This window comes from Hyperolius riggenbachi, chromosome 9 (assembly GCF_040937935.1).
Source record: "Hyperolius riggenbachi isolate aHypRig1 chromosome 9, aHypRig1.pri, whole genome shotgun sequence".
In the NCBI taxonomy this organism is placed as follows: domain Eukaryota; kingdom Metazoa; phylum Chordata; class Amphibia; order Anura; family Hyperoliidae; genus Hyperolius; species Hyperolius riggenbachi.
In genome coordinates, this window is record NC_090654.1 from 3,650,189 (window position 1) to 3,664,113 (window position 13,925).

Consider the following 13,925-nt stretch of genomic DNA (forward strand, 5'->3'; position numbering starts at 1 on the left):
GTTGAGTTGATGCAAAGTTATACAAATGTATGCAGCTTGAGAACGGTCCAATCCCTGCCATAGTGAAATTTGATTGGTCCATTTTCAAGCTGTATGACTGCATAATCCACCAACTCAGAGCTAGTTGCACCTCTCAGATCACTACTCTGTAAAGCCTGGTACACATATCCAATTTGGATTGGCCAATTTTACCACCTCCATGTAGTAATAGTTTATCTGCACAATCTGTTTATAGTATTCAGTATCTGTCGGCTTTCATACTACATGCAGGTGGTGAAGCAGCAGCAAAAGGAAGATCCGCAGAACAGTGGTATGGATAAAAGCTGGTAGATTTTATTTTAAAAAACCACATACAGTGACATGAAAAGCCACAGGAGCAACTGACGCGTATCGGGCTCAGAGTTCACCCTTAGTCATAGTTATATTGAACCTGTAAAGAGGTGGGATCTTTATAGCTGGGGGGGGGGGGAGGCTCCACCCTAACTGCCCAGCAAAGAACCCTCACTTCTTAAAGAGACAAATACATATTATATAGAACATAACTGGATATGTACATAGAAATGAAACATGTCACTCTAAAACCACCTTTAATAATGCGTACAAAACGGTACAAATACAATAAAGGGAAAGAAGGAAAAAGAGAAAAGATTCTACATAAAGATGAAATACAATAATGATGTATTAGAATTCATATCTAAGGTTTAAATCCCATCGGGTGTTTAGACCTAAAGGGGTACGGGTGCCCATACAGTGTATCCAGAAAGCCTCTGGGCATCTCTACCCCTAAAGGGCAAACAAGATGCAGGTGGGGAAATTGGCCAGATGAATTTGGCTGTGTGGACCAGGCATGATTCTGTAGTGAAATATCGCCAAGGTGTGTGAAGAGCCAGGAGAGAATCCAGCTCCTCATGAAGGTGGTAAAACTGCTGATACTGACTGTCCTGGCTATCGTCATCACTTCACATGAGCTGTGTGCCAAGAATGTGCTTCATTGGTTAAAACCTCCACAGATAAGAGACTTGCCCACTATCTGATGTTATTGGTGGTCTGTAATCCTTTGAGTTTTGGTTTTATGTCTGGTCACAGGAAGTGTGTTTGTTTTATTCTTCCCCCAGTATATGTGACAATGACTTTGGTTTCCCTGAGATGTTTGCCTACCTGTCACGTTTCTGTTAGTTTGAAAGTGAAGCGCTGATGCTATGGGCTCAGGTCCCCAACACCTGTTCAGTCACACATGAGGTGGGTACAATACTGCATTGGGCATTTTAGACTTCTTTTTTCCAAGTTCACTCATATTTTTACACATGTGGTAATAGTTTGGTAATTTAGCGAATAACATGGCTTCAGTTACCCAAGACCTGTTACGTAATAAGTAGATGTCTCTGTAGCAAGCTGTGTCCTCCCATTTCTGTGCTGTGATTACAATATATAGTAAGAGCTATCCCTTTATTCCTGCATGTCCCCTTCCAGTCTCTCTGAATAACTTTTTTTTTTTCCTTTTAATAGCCTGAGTTTAGATGAACTTTTGAAGCAGTTTGCTCATTTGAAAAGTGTGGAGATCATGTGCTAGGGGAGTCTGCCACCGCATAAATCCGGCTCATGTGACCCTGTTTCATGGTTTGGGGACAGTCATATGCATAGGCCTGCCCCCGCTCAGTGACTCATTCCCTGCTGGGCAGAGTCATATGCATAGGCCTGCCCCTGCTCAGTGATGCACTCCCTGCTGGGCAGTCATATGCATAGGCCTGCCCCCGCTCAGTGACGCATTCCCTGCTGGGCAGAGTCATATGCATAGGCCTGCCCCTGCTCAGTGATGCACTCCCTGCTGGGCAGAGTCATATGCATAGGCCAGCCCCCGCTCAGTGACGCATTCCCTGCTGGGAAGAGTCATATGCATAGGCCAGCCCCCGCTCAGTGACGCATTCCCTGCTGGGCAGAGTCATATGCATAGGCCTGCCCCTGCTCAGTGACGCACTCCCTGCTGGGCAGAGTCATATGCATAGGCCTGCCCCCGCTCAGTGACTCATTCCCTGCTGGGCAGAGTCATATGCATAGGCCTGCCCCTGCTCAGTGATGCACTCCCTGCTGGGCAGTCATATGCATAGGCCAGCCCCCGCTCAGTGACACATTCCCTGCTGGGCAGTCATATGCATAGGCCTGCCCCTGCTCAGTGACGCACTCCCTGCTGGGCAGTCATATGCATAGGCCAGCCCCCGCTCAGTGACGCATTCCCTGCTGGGCAGAGTCATATGCATAGGCCAGCCCCCGCTCAGTGACGCATTCCCTGCTGGGCAGAGTCATATGCATAGGCCTGCCCCTGCTCAGTGATGCACTCCCTGCTGGGCAGTCATATGCATAGGCCCACCCCTGCTCAGTGATGCAATCTCTGCTGGGCAGGGTTATATGCATAGGCCCGCCCCCGCTTAGTGACACTCTCTGCTGGGCAGGAAGTATTTGGGATTCCCATCAGTCCGCGCATGCGGGCCACACTGTGCTCCGGCTGTTCACACTCGTTGCATTGCTCATTGACTTGCATTACGGCATGATCCCTGCAGTAGATACGTCCCTTGCGATGAGCTGGGGCAGGGGAGAGTACCGCAGTGCAACACACAGCAGTCATTGTGCAAGGGGGCCTCAATACACATCAGACACGCCAGGCTTGGTGATCTCACCAATTGCTCCTTGGCATCTTGGAGCAGGAGACTAAAGGGTTACTGTCTAGAGGAGGGGAAAAGAGGCGACCAGAGTAGGATAATGCCAAGTGATGAACTAAAACAAATGTGAGGCGGCTCAAAGGCACCTAAGCCTCGGCTCTAAGCACCCTCTGGCACTATAATCTGCCTGAGGAAGTTGGCGCTTACTCATGAAATGTGTTGCCAGTGCATATTAAAATACATTCATTACATTTAATGTATTAATGAGGATGAGGCAATTCTTCCTCTATTGCACATTCTTCATGCACAGTCTGAACATGGATCAGGCCCTAGGCAATGTAAGTGTGGGTACATGTAAGAGTGATGTGCAGGTACTCTGCGGGGGAATGAGGAGATTCTTCCTCTATTACACATTCTTCATGCACAATCTGAACATGGATCAGGCCCTAGGCAATGTAAGTGTGGGTACATGTAAGAATGATGTGCAGGTACTCTGCGGGGGAATGAGGCGATTCTTCCTCTATTACACATTCTTCATGCACAATCTGAACATGGATCAGGCCCTAGGCAATGTAAGTGTGGGTACATGTAAGAGTGATGTGCAGGTACTCTGCGGGGGAATGAGGAGATTCTTCCTCTATTACACATTCTTCATGCACAATCTGAACATCTATCAGGCCATAGGCAATGTAAGTGTGGGTACATGTAAGAATGATGTGCAGGTACTCTGCGGGGGAATGAGGCGATTCTTCCTCTATTACACATTCTTCATGCACAATCTGAACATGGATCAGGCCCTAGGCAATGTAAGTGTGGGTACATGTAAGAATGATGTGCAGGTACTCTGCGGGGGAATGAGGCGATTCTTCCTCTATTACACATTCTTCATGCACAATCTGAACATGGATCAGGCCCTAGGCAATGTAAGTGTGGGTACATGTAAGAATGATGTGCAGGTACTCTGCGGGGGAATGAGGCGATTCTTCCTCTATTACACATTCTTCATGCACAATCTGAACATGGATCAGGCCCTAGGCAATGTAAGTGTGGGTACATGTAAGAATGATGTGCAGGTACTCTGCGGGGGAATGAGGCGATTCTTCCTCTATTACACATTCTTCATGCACAATCTGAACATGGATCAGGCCCTAGGCAATGTAAGTGTGGGTACATGTAAGAATGATGTGCAGGTACTCTGCGGGGGAATGAGGCGATTCTTCCTCTATTACACATTCTTCATGCACAATCTGAACATGGATCAGGCCCTAGGCAATGTAAGTGTGGGTACATGTAAGAATGATGTGCAGGTACTCTGCGGGGGAATGAGGCGATTCTTCCTCTATTACACATTCTTCATGCACAATCTGAACATGGATCAGGCCCTAGGCAATGTAAGTGTGGGTACATGTAAGAATGATGTGCAGGTACTCTGCGGGGGAATGAGGCGATTCTTCCTCTATTACACATTCTTCATGCACAATCTGAACATGGATCAGGCCCTAGGCAATGTAAGTGTGGGTACATGTAAGAATGATGTGCAGGTACTCTGCGGGGGAATGAGGCGATTCTTCCTCTATTACACATTCTTCATGCACAATCTGAACATGGATCAGGCCATAGGCAATGTAAGTGTGGGTACATGTAAGAGTGATGTGCAGGTACTCTGCAGGGGAATGAGAGGATTCTTCCTCTATTACACATTCTTCATGCACAATCTGAACATGGATCAGGCCCTAGGCAATGTAAGTGTGGGTACATGTAAGAATGATGTGCAGGTACTCTGCGGGGGAATGAGGCGATTCTTCCTCTATTACACATTCTTCATGCACAATCTGAACATGGATCAGGCCCTAGGCAATGTAAGTGTGGGTACATGTAAGAATGATGTGCAGGTACTCTGCGGGGGAATGAGGCGATTCTTCCTCTATTACACATTCTTCATGCACAATCTGAACATGGATCAGGCCCTAGGCAATGTAAGTGTGGGTACATGTAAGAGTGATGTGCAGGTACTCTGCGGGGGAATGAGGAGATTCTTCCTCTATTACACATTCTTCATGCACAATCTGAACATGGATCAGGCCCTAGGCAATGTAAGTGTGGGTACATGTAAGAATGATGTGCAGGTACTCTGCGGGGGAATGAGGCGATTCTTCCTCTATTACACATTCTTCATGCACAATCTGAACATGGATCAGGCCCTAGGCAATGTAAGTGTGGGTACATGTAAGAGTGATGTGCAGGTACTCTGCGGGGGAATGAGGAGATTCTTCCTCTATTACACATTCTTCATGCACAATCTGAACATCTATCAGGCCATAGGCAATGTAAGTGTGGGTACATGTAAGAATGATGTGCAGGTACTCTGCGGGGGAATGAGGCGATTCTTCCTCTATTACACATTCTTCATGCACAATCTGAACATGGATCAGGCCCTAGGCAATGTAAGTGTGGGTACATGTAAGAATGATGTGCAGGTACTCTGCGGGGGAATGAGGCGATTCTTCCTCTATTACACATTCTTCATGCACAATCTGAACATGGATCAGGCCCTAGGCAATGTAAGTGTGGGTACATTTAAGAATGATGTGCAGGTACTCTGCGGGGGAATGAGGCGATTCTTCCTCTATTACACATTCTTCATGCACAATCTGAACATGGATCAGGCCCTAGGCAATGTAAGTGTGGGTACATGTAAGAGTGATGTGCAGGTACTCTGCGGGGGAATGAGGCGATTCTTCCTCTATTACACATTCTTCATGCACAATCTGAACATGGATCAGGCCCTAGGCAATGTAAGTGTGGGTACATGTAAGAATGATGTGCAGGTACTCTGCGGGGGAATGAGGCGATTCTTCCTCTATTACACATTCTTCATGCACAATCTGAACATGGATCAGGCCCTAGGCAATGTAAGTGTGGGTACATGTAAGAGTGATGTGCAGGTACTCTGCGGGGGAATGAGGCGATTCTTCCTCTATTACACATTCTTCATGCACAATCTGAACATGGATCAGGCCCTAGGCAATGTAAGTGTGGGTACATGTAAGAATGATGTGCAGGTACTCTGCGGGGGAATGAGGCGATTCTTCCTCTATTACACATTCTTCATGCACAATCTGAACATGGATCAGGCCCTAGGCAATGTAAGTGTGGGTACATGTAAGAATGATGTGCAGGTACTCTGCGGGGGAATGAGGCGATTCTTCCTCTATTACACATTCTTCATGCACAATCTGAACATGGATCAGGCCCTAGGCAATGTAAGTGTGGGTACATGTAAGAATGATGTGCAGGTACTCTGCGGGGGAATGAGGCGATTCTTCCTCTATTACACATTCTTCATGCACAATCTGAACATGGATCAGGCCCTAGGCAATGTAAGTGTGGGTACATGTAAGAATGATGTGCAGGTACTCTGCAGGGGAATGAGGCGATTCTTCCTCTATTACACATTCTTCATGCACAATCTGAACGAGTATATATGAAATCGGCGCCGGTAGACTTGGGCGCAGGATACAGCAGTATATAGCTGATCCTGCTTCTGCACAAGTCCGGGCCGATTTAATTACTATTCCCCCTCCAGGCCGCCATGGATAGTGGGGGAATGAAATAATTCGGCTTCCAGCGATTGCTGGAGGCCGAATTATTATGTTTTTAAGCAACCTCGGCTCCGTCAGAAGACGGAGCCGACGTTACTCACTGAGCGCTTCAATAGGAGTGATTCCTATTGAAGTCTATGGAGGCGCCGGCTGCGCCCAAATCTAGCAGCGCTGAAAAGCACTGCTCCGATCTGAACATCTATCAGGCCCTAGGCAATGTAAGTGTGGGTACATGTAAGAGTGATGTGCAGGTACTCTGCAGGAGAATGAGGGGATTCTTCCTCTATTACACATTCTTCATGCACAATCTGAACATCTATCAGGCCCTAGGCAATGTAAGTGTGGGTACATGTAAGAGTGATGTGCAGGTACTCAGAGGAAGAATCTCCTCATTCCCCTGCAATTACACATTCTTCATGCACAATCTGAACCAGGTTTATGGGTGACAGACAACACCTCTGTGTTCAATGTGCACAGCATTCTCAGTGTATTTCCTGCAGCTCTGCAGGGAGTGCATATGTAGAGTATAGTACTACTGTGCAACTTAGGGCCAGTGCACGCCAAAAAGCGCTAGTGAAATCGCAAATGCTCAGCACTTTTTGAAGTGATTTGTCAGAGCGATTCTAGGCATATGTACCTAGCGATTGTCTAAGCATGCCTAGCTATTTTTGGAGCGTTTTTATGTAGCAGATTTTATATTTAGTTACAATACAGCTGTAACTTAACAGCTTCTGTAACAAACGCTTGGAAAACCGCTCTGATCTGGCGTTTTTCAGAGCGATTTTCCACTTTCCTATACTTTAACTATACTGTGGCTGAATCACCTCAGAAATCAACAGAAATGCTGCAGGACCCGGGTTTAGGAGAATATCACATCACTCTGGTGTGCACCATCCAATTCAAATACATTAAGCGCTTTTAAAAGCGCTGGCGTTTTTAAGAGCGCTCAGAAGAGCTCTTGGTGTACACCAGTCCTCAATTTGTAGCCACCAAACCATTCATTATGGGCAAGTCGGTAATCACTTAGATTTCCTGCCTGCGGTGGAAGTTCAGTAATATAACAAAAGAACCTGCTTCAGTTCACCAAGCTCTGCAAGTCTTACCAGATGTGGTAAAGCTGAGAGTCTTCCTACAAGTGATGTGCGCGAGTCGGGGGTTTTCTGGCCCCTATCCCAAACATCCCTTTAGATGTGCTGCAGCCACCAGGGGGAGCTCTTCTGTGTGCCAGTATACAGATATGCACATCTAAAGGGATACAGAAAAGCCTTTCTAAAATGTCTCCTGCTCTGCCATTCTGAAGTCCCGCCCTTCAGAGTATCAGACCTATTGGCTGTCTGCTACATCTGTCAGTTACCACAGGGAAAGCGTGAGTTACCGGCTGGTCAGAGCTGGAGGTAAATACCCAACACTTTTACTTGATTAACAAAATGTTTGAATTGCAATTTCTTGATATTTACAGCACAAGTCTGTAATTTTGCTTTTCAGTGTGGTAATAGGGTTAGGGCTCGTTTCCACTAGTGCGGTGCGGAATCGCCTGCATTCCACCGCGGACGAAATCGCATGCGGGTGCGATTCCGCATGCGTTTTTGCCGCGATTTCGCATAGGTAAGGCTGTATGCGAATTTAACCATGTCACTGCCTGAGTAAATTAACATTAATACCTATGCGAAATCGCATGCGATTTCGCGGCAAAAAACGCATGGTCACCCCGCATGCGATTTCCCTATTAGTTACATTAGCTGCGATTCACGCACATTCCTTCTGCACGCGAAATCTGACGGCCCTGCCGTGCAGATTTCTGCCGCACCAAAAAACGCTGCCGCACAAGTGGAAACAGCCCCATCCACTTACATTGCCTATGCGAATCCGCGTGCAGTGCCCGCATGCGGATTCGCTATAGTGGAAACGAGCCCTTAGTGAGTTGGAATCTGGGAAGGAGTGACCAGTAAAATCAGCAGTTTTCTGCATTACTGATTGCTGTAAGAATAAAACCTGATGGCCTCAAGTCACTAAGCATTAGCGCAGAGGTGTTATTATATATAAAAGATTCCTGTGTGCACATCAGATATACAGTCACAATCAGACATAAATATCTGACTTTATAAATATGGTGACTGCTTTATTGCAGCAACATAAAAAAACAACAACTTTTGTATATACAAGAATAGCACTTAGTCCACAAAGATGAAATAAACCAGTTATTTATGATGACCATTATCTGAGAAATAGAACATTTTATCCGACTTTCTGTTAATCACAGTTTAAATGTAAAAATTAATTTAAGAATAACTCCACAGCCCTGGGCAGCTTCCAATCAGAGAGAGCTTGATCAGCATTATAATTTCTGTACAAATCCTCAGCTATGGAAAGCAGGATCAGGGATGCTCAAAAAACTGATTCGGATGAAACCTAAATAGGTTTATTCGGATTTCATCCTGCTAATTAAATCACCAGTGTGGGAGGGAGGGGGGGGGGGGGGGAGGGGGAATCTTACCCATCAGACTTCTTCTTAGGTCCGTCCCTCGGCGCCTCCCACGATACGTTCCAAGCCGTATATGTTAAAATGTTCAACTGTCATTATCTACTTGCCCAAGCCATGTGTACCACAAGCAATTCTGAGTACGGCAACAACCGTACTTGGCGAAATAAATCCATCTTGTATCTTGTACAGTCACGTGATTACAAACACTTCCTCCTTCCGGGTTGAAGGAGGAAGGGTTTGTAGTCACGCGACTGTGGCTTGGAACGCATCGTGGGTGGCGCCGAGAGATGAATCAAAGTAGACGTCTGATGGGTAAGATTAACCCCCCCCCCCCTCGCCCACCCCCGCACAGGTGATTTAATTAGCAGGATGAAATATGAATAAACCTATTTAGATTTCATCCGGTGATCATCATGGAGCAGGAGCTCATCTGTCCTGTAGTGAAAGGACTCCACACTGCTTCTCTGAGTCTGGGGAAGTGGCAGGTGCACTTAAATCATTTGCCAGCACTGCTTCTCTGCGTCTGGGGAAGCGGCAGTTGTACTGCAGTCATTTGTCAGCACTGCTTCTGAGTCTGGGGAAGCGGCAGGCGTACTTCAGTCATTTGCCAGCACTGCTTCTCTGAGTCTGGGGAAGTGGCAGGCGTACTTCAGTCATTTGCCAGCACTGCTTCTGAGTCTGGGGAAGTGGCAGGTGTAATGCAGTCATTTGTCAGCACTGCTTCTCTGCATCTGGGGGAAGCGGCAGGCGTATTTCAGTCATTTGTCAGCACTGCTTTTGAGTCTGGGGAAGCGGCAGGCGTACTTCAGTCATTTGCCAGCACTGCTTCTGAGTCTGGGGAAGTGGCAGGTGTACTTCAGTCATTTGCCAGCACTGCTTCTGAGTCTGGGGAAGTGGCAGGTGTACTGCAGTCATTTGTCAGCACTGCTCCTGAGTCTGGGGAAGCGGCAGGTGTACTGCAGTCATTTGTCAGCACTGCTTCTCTGCATCTGGGGGAAGCGGCAGGCGTACTTCAGTCATTTGCCAGCACTGCTTCTCTGAGTCTGGGGAAGCGGCAGGTGTACTGCAGTCATTTGTCAGCACTGCTCCTGAGTCTGGGGAAGCGACAGGTGTACTGCAGTCATTTGTCAGCACTGCTTCTGAGTCTGGGGAAGTGGCAGGTGTACTGCAGTCATTTGGCACCACTGCTTCTCAATCTGGGGAAGTGGCAGGTGTACTTCAGTCATTTGCCAGCACTGCTTCTCTGAGTCGGGGGAAGTGGCAGGTGTACTGCAGTCATTTGTCAGCACTGCTTCTGAGTCTGGGGAAGTGGCAGGTGTACTGCAGTCATTTGGCAGCACTGCTTCTCAGTCTGGGGAAGTGGCAGGTGTACTTCAGTCATTTGCCAGCACTGCTTCTCTGAGTCGGGGGAAGTGGCAGGTGTACTTCAGTCATTTGCCAGCACTGCTTCTCTGAGTCTGGGGAAGCGGCAGGTGTACTGCAGTCATTTGTCAGCACTGCTCCTGAGTCTGGGGAAGCGACAGGTGTACTGCAGTCATTTGTCAGCACTGCTTCTGAGTCTGGGGAAGTGGCAGGTGTACTGCAGTCATTTGGCACCACTGCTTCTCAATCTGGGGAAGTGGCAGGTGTACTTCAGTCATTTGCCAGCACTGCTTCTCTGAGTCGGGGGAAGTGGCAGGTGTACTGCAGTCATTTGTCAGCACTGCTTCTGAGTCTGGGGAAGTGGCAGGTGTACTGCAGTCATTTGGCAGCACTGCTTCTCAGTCTGGGGAAGTGGCAGGTGTACTGCAGTCATTTGGCAGCACTGCTTCTCTGAGTCTGGGGAAGTGGCAGGTGTACTTCAGTCATTTGCCAGCACTGCTTCTCTGAGTCTGGGGAAGTGGCAGGTGTACTGCAGTCATTTGTCAGCACTGCTTCTGAGTCTGGGGAAGCGGCAGGTGTACTGCAGTCATTTGTCAGCACTGCTTCTGAGTCTGGGGAAGTGGCAGGTGTACTGCAGTCATTTGTCAGCACTGCTTCTGAGTCTGGGGAAGCGGCAGGTGTACTGCAGTCATTTGTCAGCACTGCTTCTGAGTCTGGGGAAGCGGCAGGTGTACTGCAGTCATTTGTCAGCACTGCTTCTCAATCTGGGGAAGTGGCAGGTGTACTTCAGTCATTTGCCAGCACTGCTTCTCTGAGTCGGGGGAAGTGGCAGGTGTACTGCAGTCATTTGTCAGCACTGCTTCTGAGTCTGGGGAAGTGGCAGGTGTACTGCAGTCATTTGTCAGCACTGCTTCTGAGTCTGGGGAAGTGGCAGGTGTACTGCAGTCATTTGGCAGCACTGCTTCTCTGAGTCTGGGGAAGTGGCAGGTGTACTTCAGTCATTTGTCAGCACTGCTTCTGAGTCTGGGGAAGCGGCAGGTGTACTGCAGTCATTTGTCAGCACTGCTTCTCTGAGTCTGCAGGTGTACATCAGTCATTAGCCAGCACTGCTTCTGAGTCTGGGGAAGTGGCAGGTGTAATGCAGTCATTTGTCAGCACTGCTTCTCGGAGTCTGCAGGTGTACGTCAGTCATTAGCCAGCACTGCTTCTGAGTCGGGGGAATTGGCAGGTGTACTTCATTGATTTGCTTCTATTTTTATTACATTGAAAAGACAAGCAAAAAAAAAGTCACCCAAAATGTGAAACTGTTTAATTTATTAAAACTGGGTATTTAGGACAGCTGCAGTTTACAATAAATGCAGAAGGACATAATTAAAACCCAAATCAAAAATAGACTGTGTACACACCAACCCCCTTCCTAGTGCAGGTTTCATAAACCGTGTGTGGCGGCGTGCGCACAGCGACCGTGTACTGCGTCCGCGCGGACAGGAACTCCCTTATCTCTACACTAACAGAGTACCAGGGGGTCTGAACCATCCAATCACAGGAGAGCTCAGTCACAGAGTGACGCAGATCCTTCCGAGGTCTGAGCCGTCCAATCACAGGAGAGCTCAGTCACAGAGTGACGTGGATCCTTCCGAGGTCTGAACCGTCCAATCACAGGAGAGCTCAGTCACAGAGTGACGTGGATCCTTCCGAGGTCTGAGCCGTCCAATCACAGGAGAGCTCAGTCACACTCACTCTCCTGTGTCCAATAATTGTGCAAAATATTCCTCCTCGTTTTACCAGCCCTGGTACAAAAGTCTGTACAATCAACCGTTGGCAAGTCCACAAATGACCTGCTGGCAGCCACATAATACCCATGTAATGCACTGTAACAAATCTATAGCTATAGACGGGCCAGACGCGCTCAGGCTGCAGATAAGAGTACGCACTATTGCCCCTCCCATCCTCGCTGACGTTGGCCTCAGAAATGCAGCAGCATCTTCAGTACAAATCGTATGAAAGTGATGGGAACTCGCCCCGGGGGCTGAGACACGACAGGCAAGGAAGCTGGCAGGTAGAAGTCCCTTCAGAAGACGGGCAGCCGCGTGGACGTCAGTGTGCAGGAATTGATGTCCTCCGTGTGGGCTGCGCGGTGCAGGGACGGCTCAGAAGCGCTGCGGTTGATTTTGGGGAGTGAGTGTTGTAACAGCTCTATGGAGGAGAGGATCTAGAGAGAGAGAGAGCGAGATGGTTACACAGCGTCACTTTATATTCACACACATCCACATACTGAGCCGAAACACTCAGAAAAGTCACTTTCACACTTAAAATGGTATTTTCGTTTTAGAAAAAATATAAAACGCATATAAATATATACAGTACATTACATTGTCACTGAAGATGAATATACAAAAAAATGAATGCGACAATAAACAGGATTTTAATTTAAAGAGAATTATGAAAAGGTGCAGCTGTGTGTCTGCGGACATGGCCTCAATTCATCATTGTCTTTCCGATAACTTTTTCCAGTTCGTTAAATTACTGAATTGGAAGTTTATCTATTTCTAGTTGTATTCATCAAGGATTTTCCGCATTCGGCGTGACTTCGATAAAATATCGATAACCAATATTTCCATTTTACAGCGGTAATTTAACACAAGGCCATAAGATTCCCGTGGAATTGTGGGTAAAAGGCAGTCCTTTGAACACTGTAGCAGCATTCTGAATAGGGCTTAACACCTGGACCAGGATTCTGGGAGTGGCTTGGGACAATATCACAATTTCGCCAGCTACTACAGCTGAAAATGTAGTGCAGCTAGCAATTTAGTTACCCTGGCACTGCCTGTGTTCTCTTACAAGATGATTCAAGAGAAATGCCGATGTCCTGGTATAGCAAATAAATCCATTCTCTTGCAAATTGATCTGGTTCTAGACCTTCTGCGCCTTTGAATCACTCTCAGCTGATATATAACCACTTCCAATGGCTCCATCTTCTCTGTCAGCGATGATCTGACAGGAATAACCACAGAGCAGTGAAGGAGAGAACTAATCCTAAATGTAACGCTAAGCCACACCCACTTTCATGTTCATGAATTGCACTTTCCTCCGTTAGAACGCATCATTACCGAATGATTACCGGATGCTCGCTAACAGCTGTAGATAACTCTGATGAATCCTGAAATCAGCTTATGAAGTTTGGTATTTTACCGAGGTGTCGGGAATTGATTCGATAAGTCATCTCACAATTACGCTGCTTTCGGGAAAATACATTCGCAGAATCCACAAACCTATTTTCTGAAAACTTGGAAATTGATTTCATTAACTACTTTCGGAACGAGTTGAAATCTACGCCTGGTTTTGATCCTCTTACCACTGACAGGGCGTAGATTTCAATCATCCCACTGCTGCCGCCGATCGCATCACTCTGTCCCCACCACAGATCACCCGCCCTACCATTGGCTCCTCCTGACCACTGTAAGCCAATCCCATTAATGGACAGGGCCGGGAGCCAATGATAGCGGCTCCTGACCGGCTCACACAGCTCTGCCCTCATATAGACAGAAGAGAGGACTGCCGGCGGGGATGGAGGAGTGACGTGACCAGCTGCAGCGGTGGGTATGTGCGGCGATTCGTCAGGAGGTGCCGTTCTTTGGAATCAGTCTGGTGGCTGGAGACTGCTGGTACGCAAGTGGTTAACCTAATGCTTTTGGGATTGTGGTCCCAGTCAGGCCATATACAGTCTAACTACAAATCTTCCCTGCACTTGAGATTCCTTGTAGCTGCTGTTCCTGTCTGAGCCTGTAGAAGGCGGCAGATAGAGAATGACGCCACATATTTCAT

At 47.5% G+C, this 13,925-nt stretch overlaps 1 protein-coding gene across 12 annotated transcripts in view; it reads right to left on the minus strand.

The window, feature by feature from the left end:
• Positions 1–11,394: 11,394 nt before the first annotated feature.
• The window catches only part of RAF1 (Raf-1 proto-oncogene, serine/threonine kinase), a 152,877-nt gene continuing 150,346 nt past the window's right edge, over positions 11,395–13,925 (minus strand). For all 12 annotated transcript variants that reach the window (XM_068251799.1, XM_068251802.1, XM_068251801.1 and 9 more), the window contains one exon: positions 11,395–12,312. In XM_068251799.1, coding sequence (XP_068107900.1) covers positions 12,172–12,312 — 141 coding nt within the window. In that variant the 3' untranslated portion in view covers positions 11,395–12,171. The remainder of the gene's footprint in view (positions 12,313–13,925) is intronic.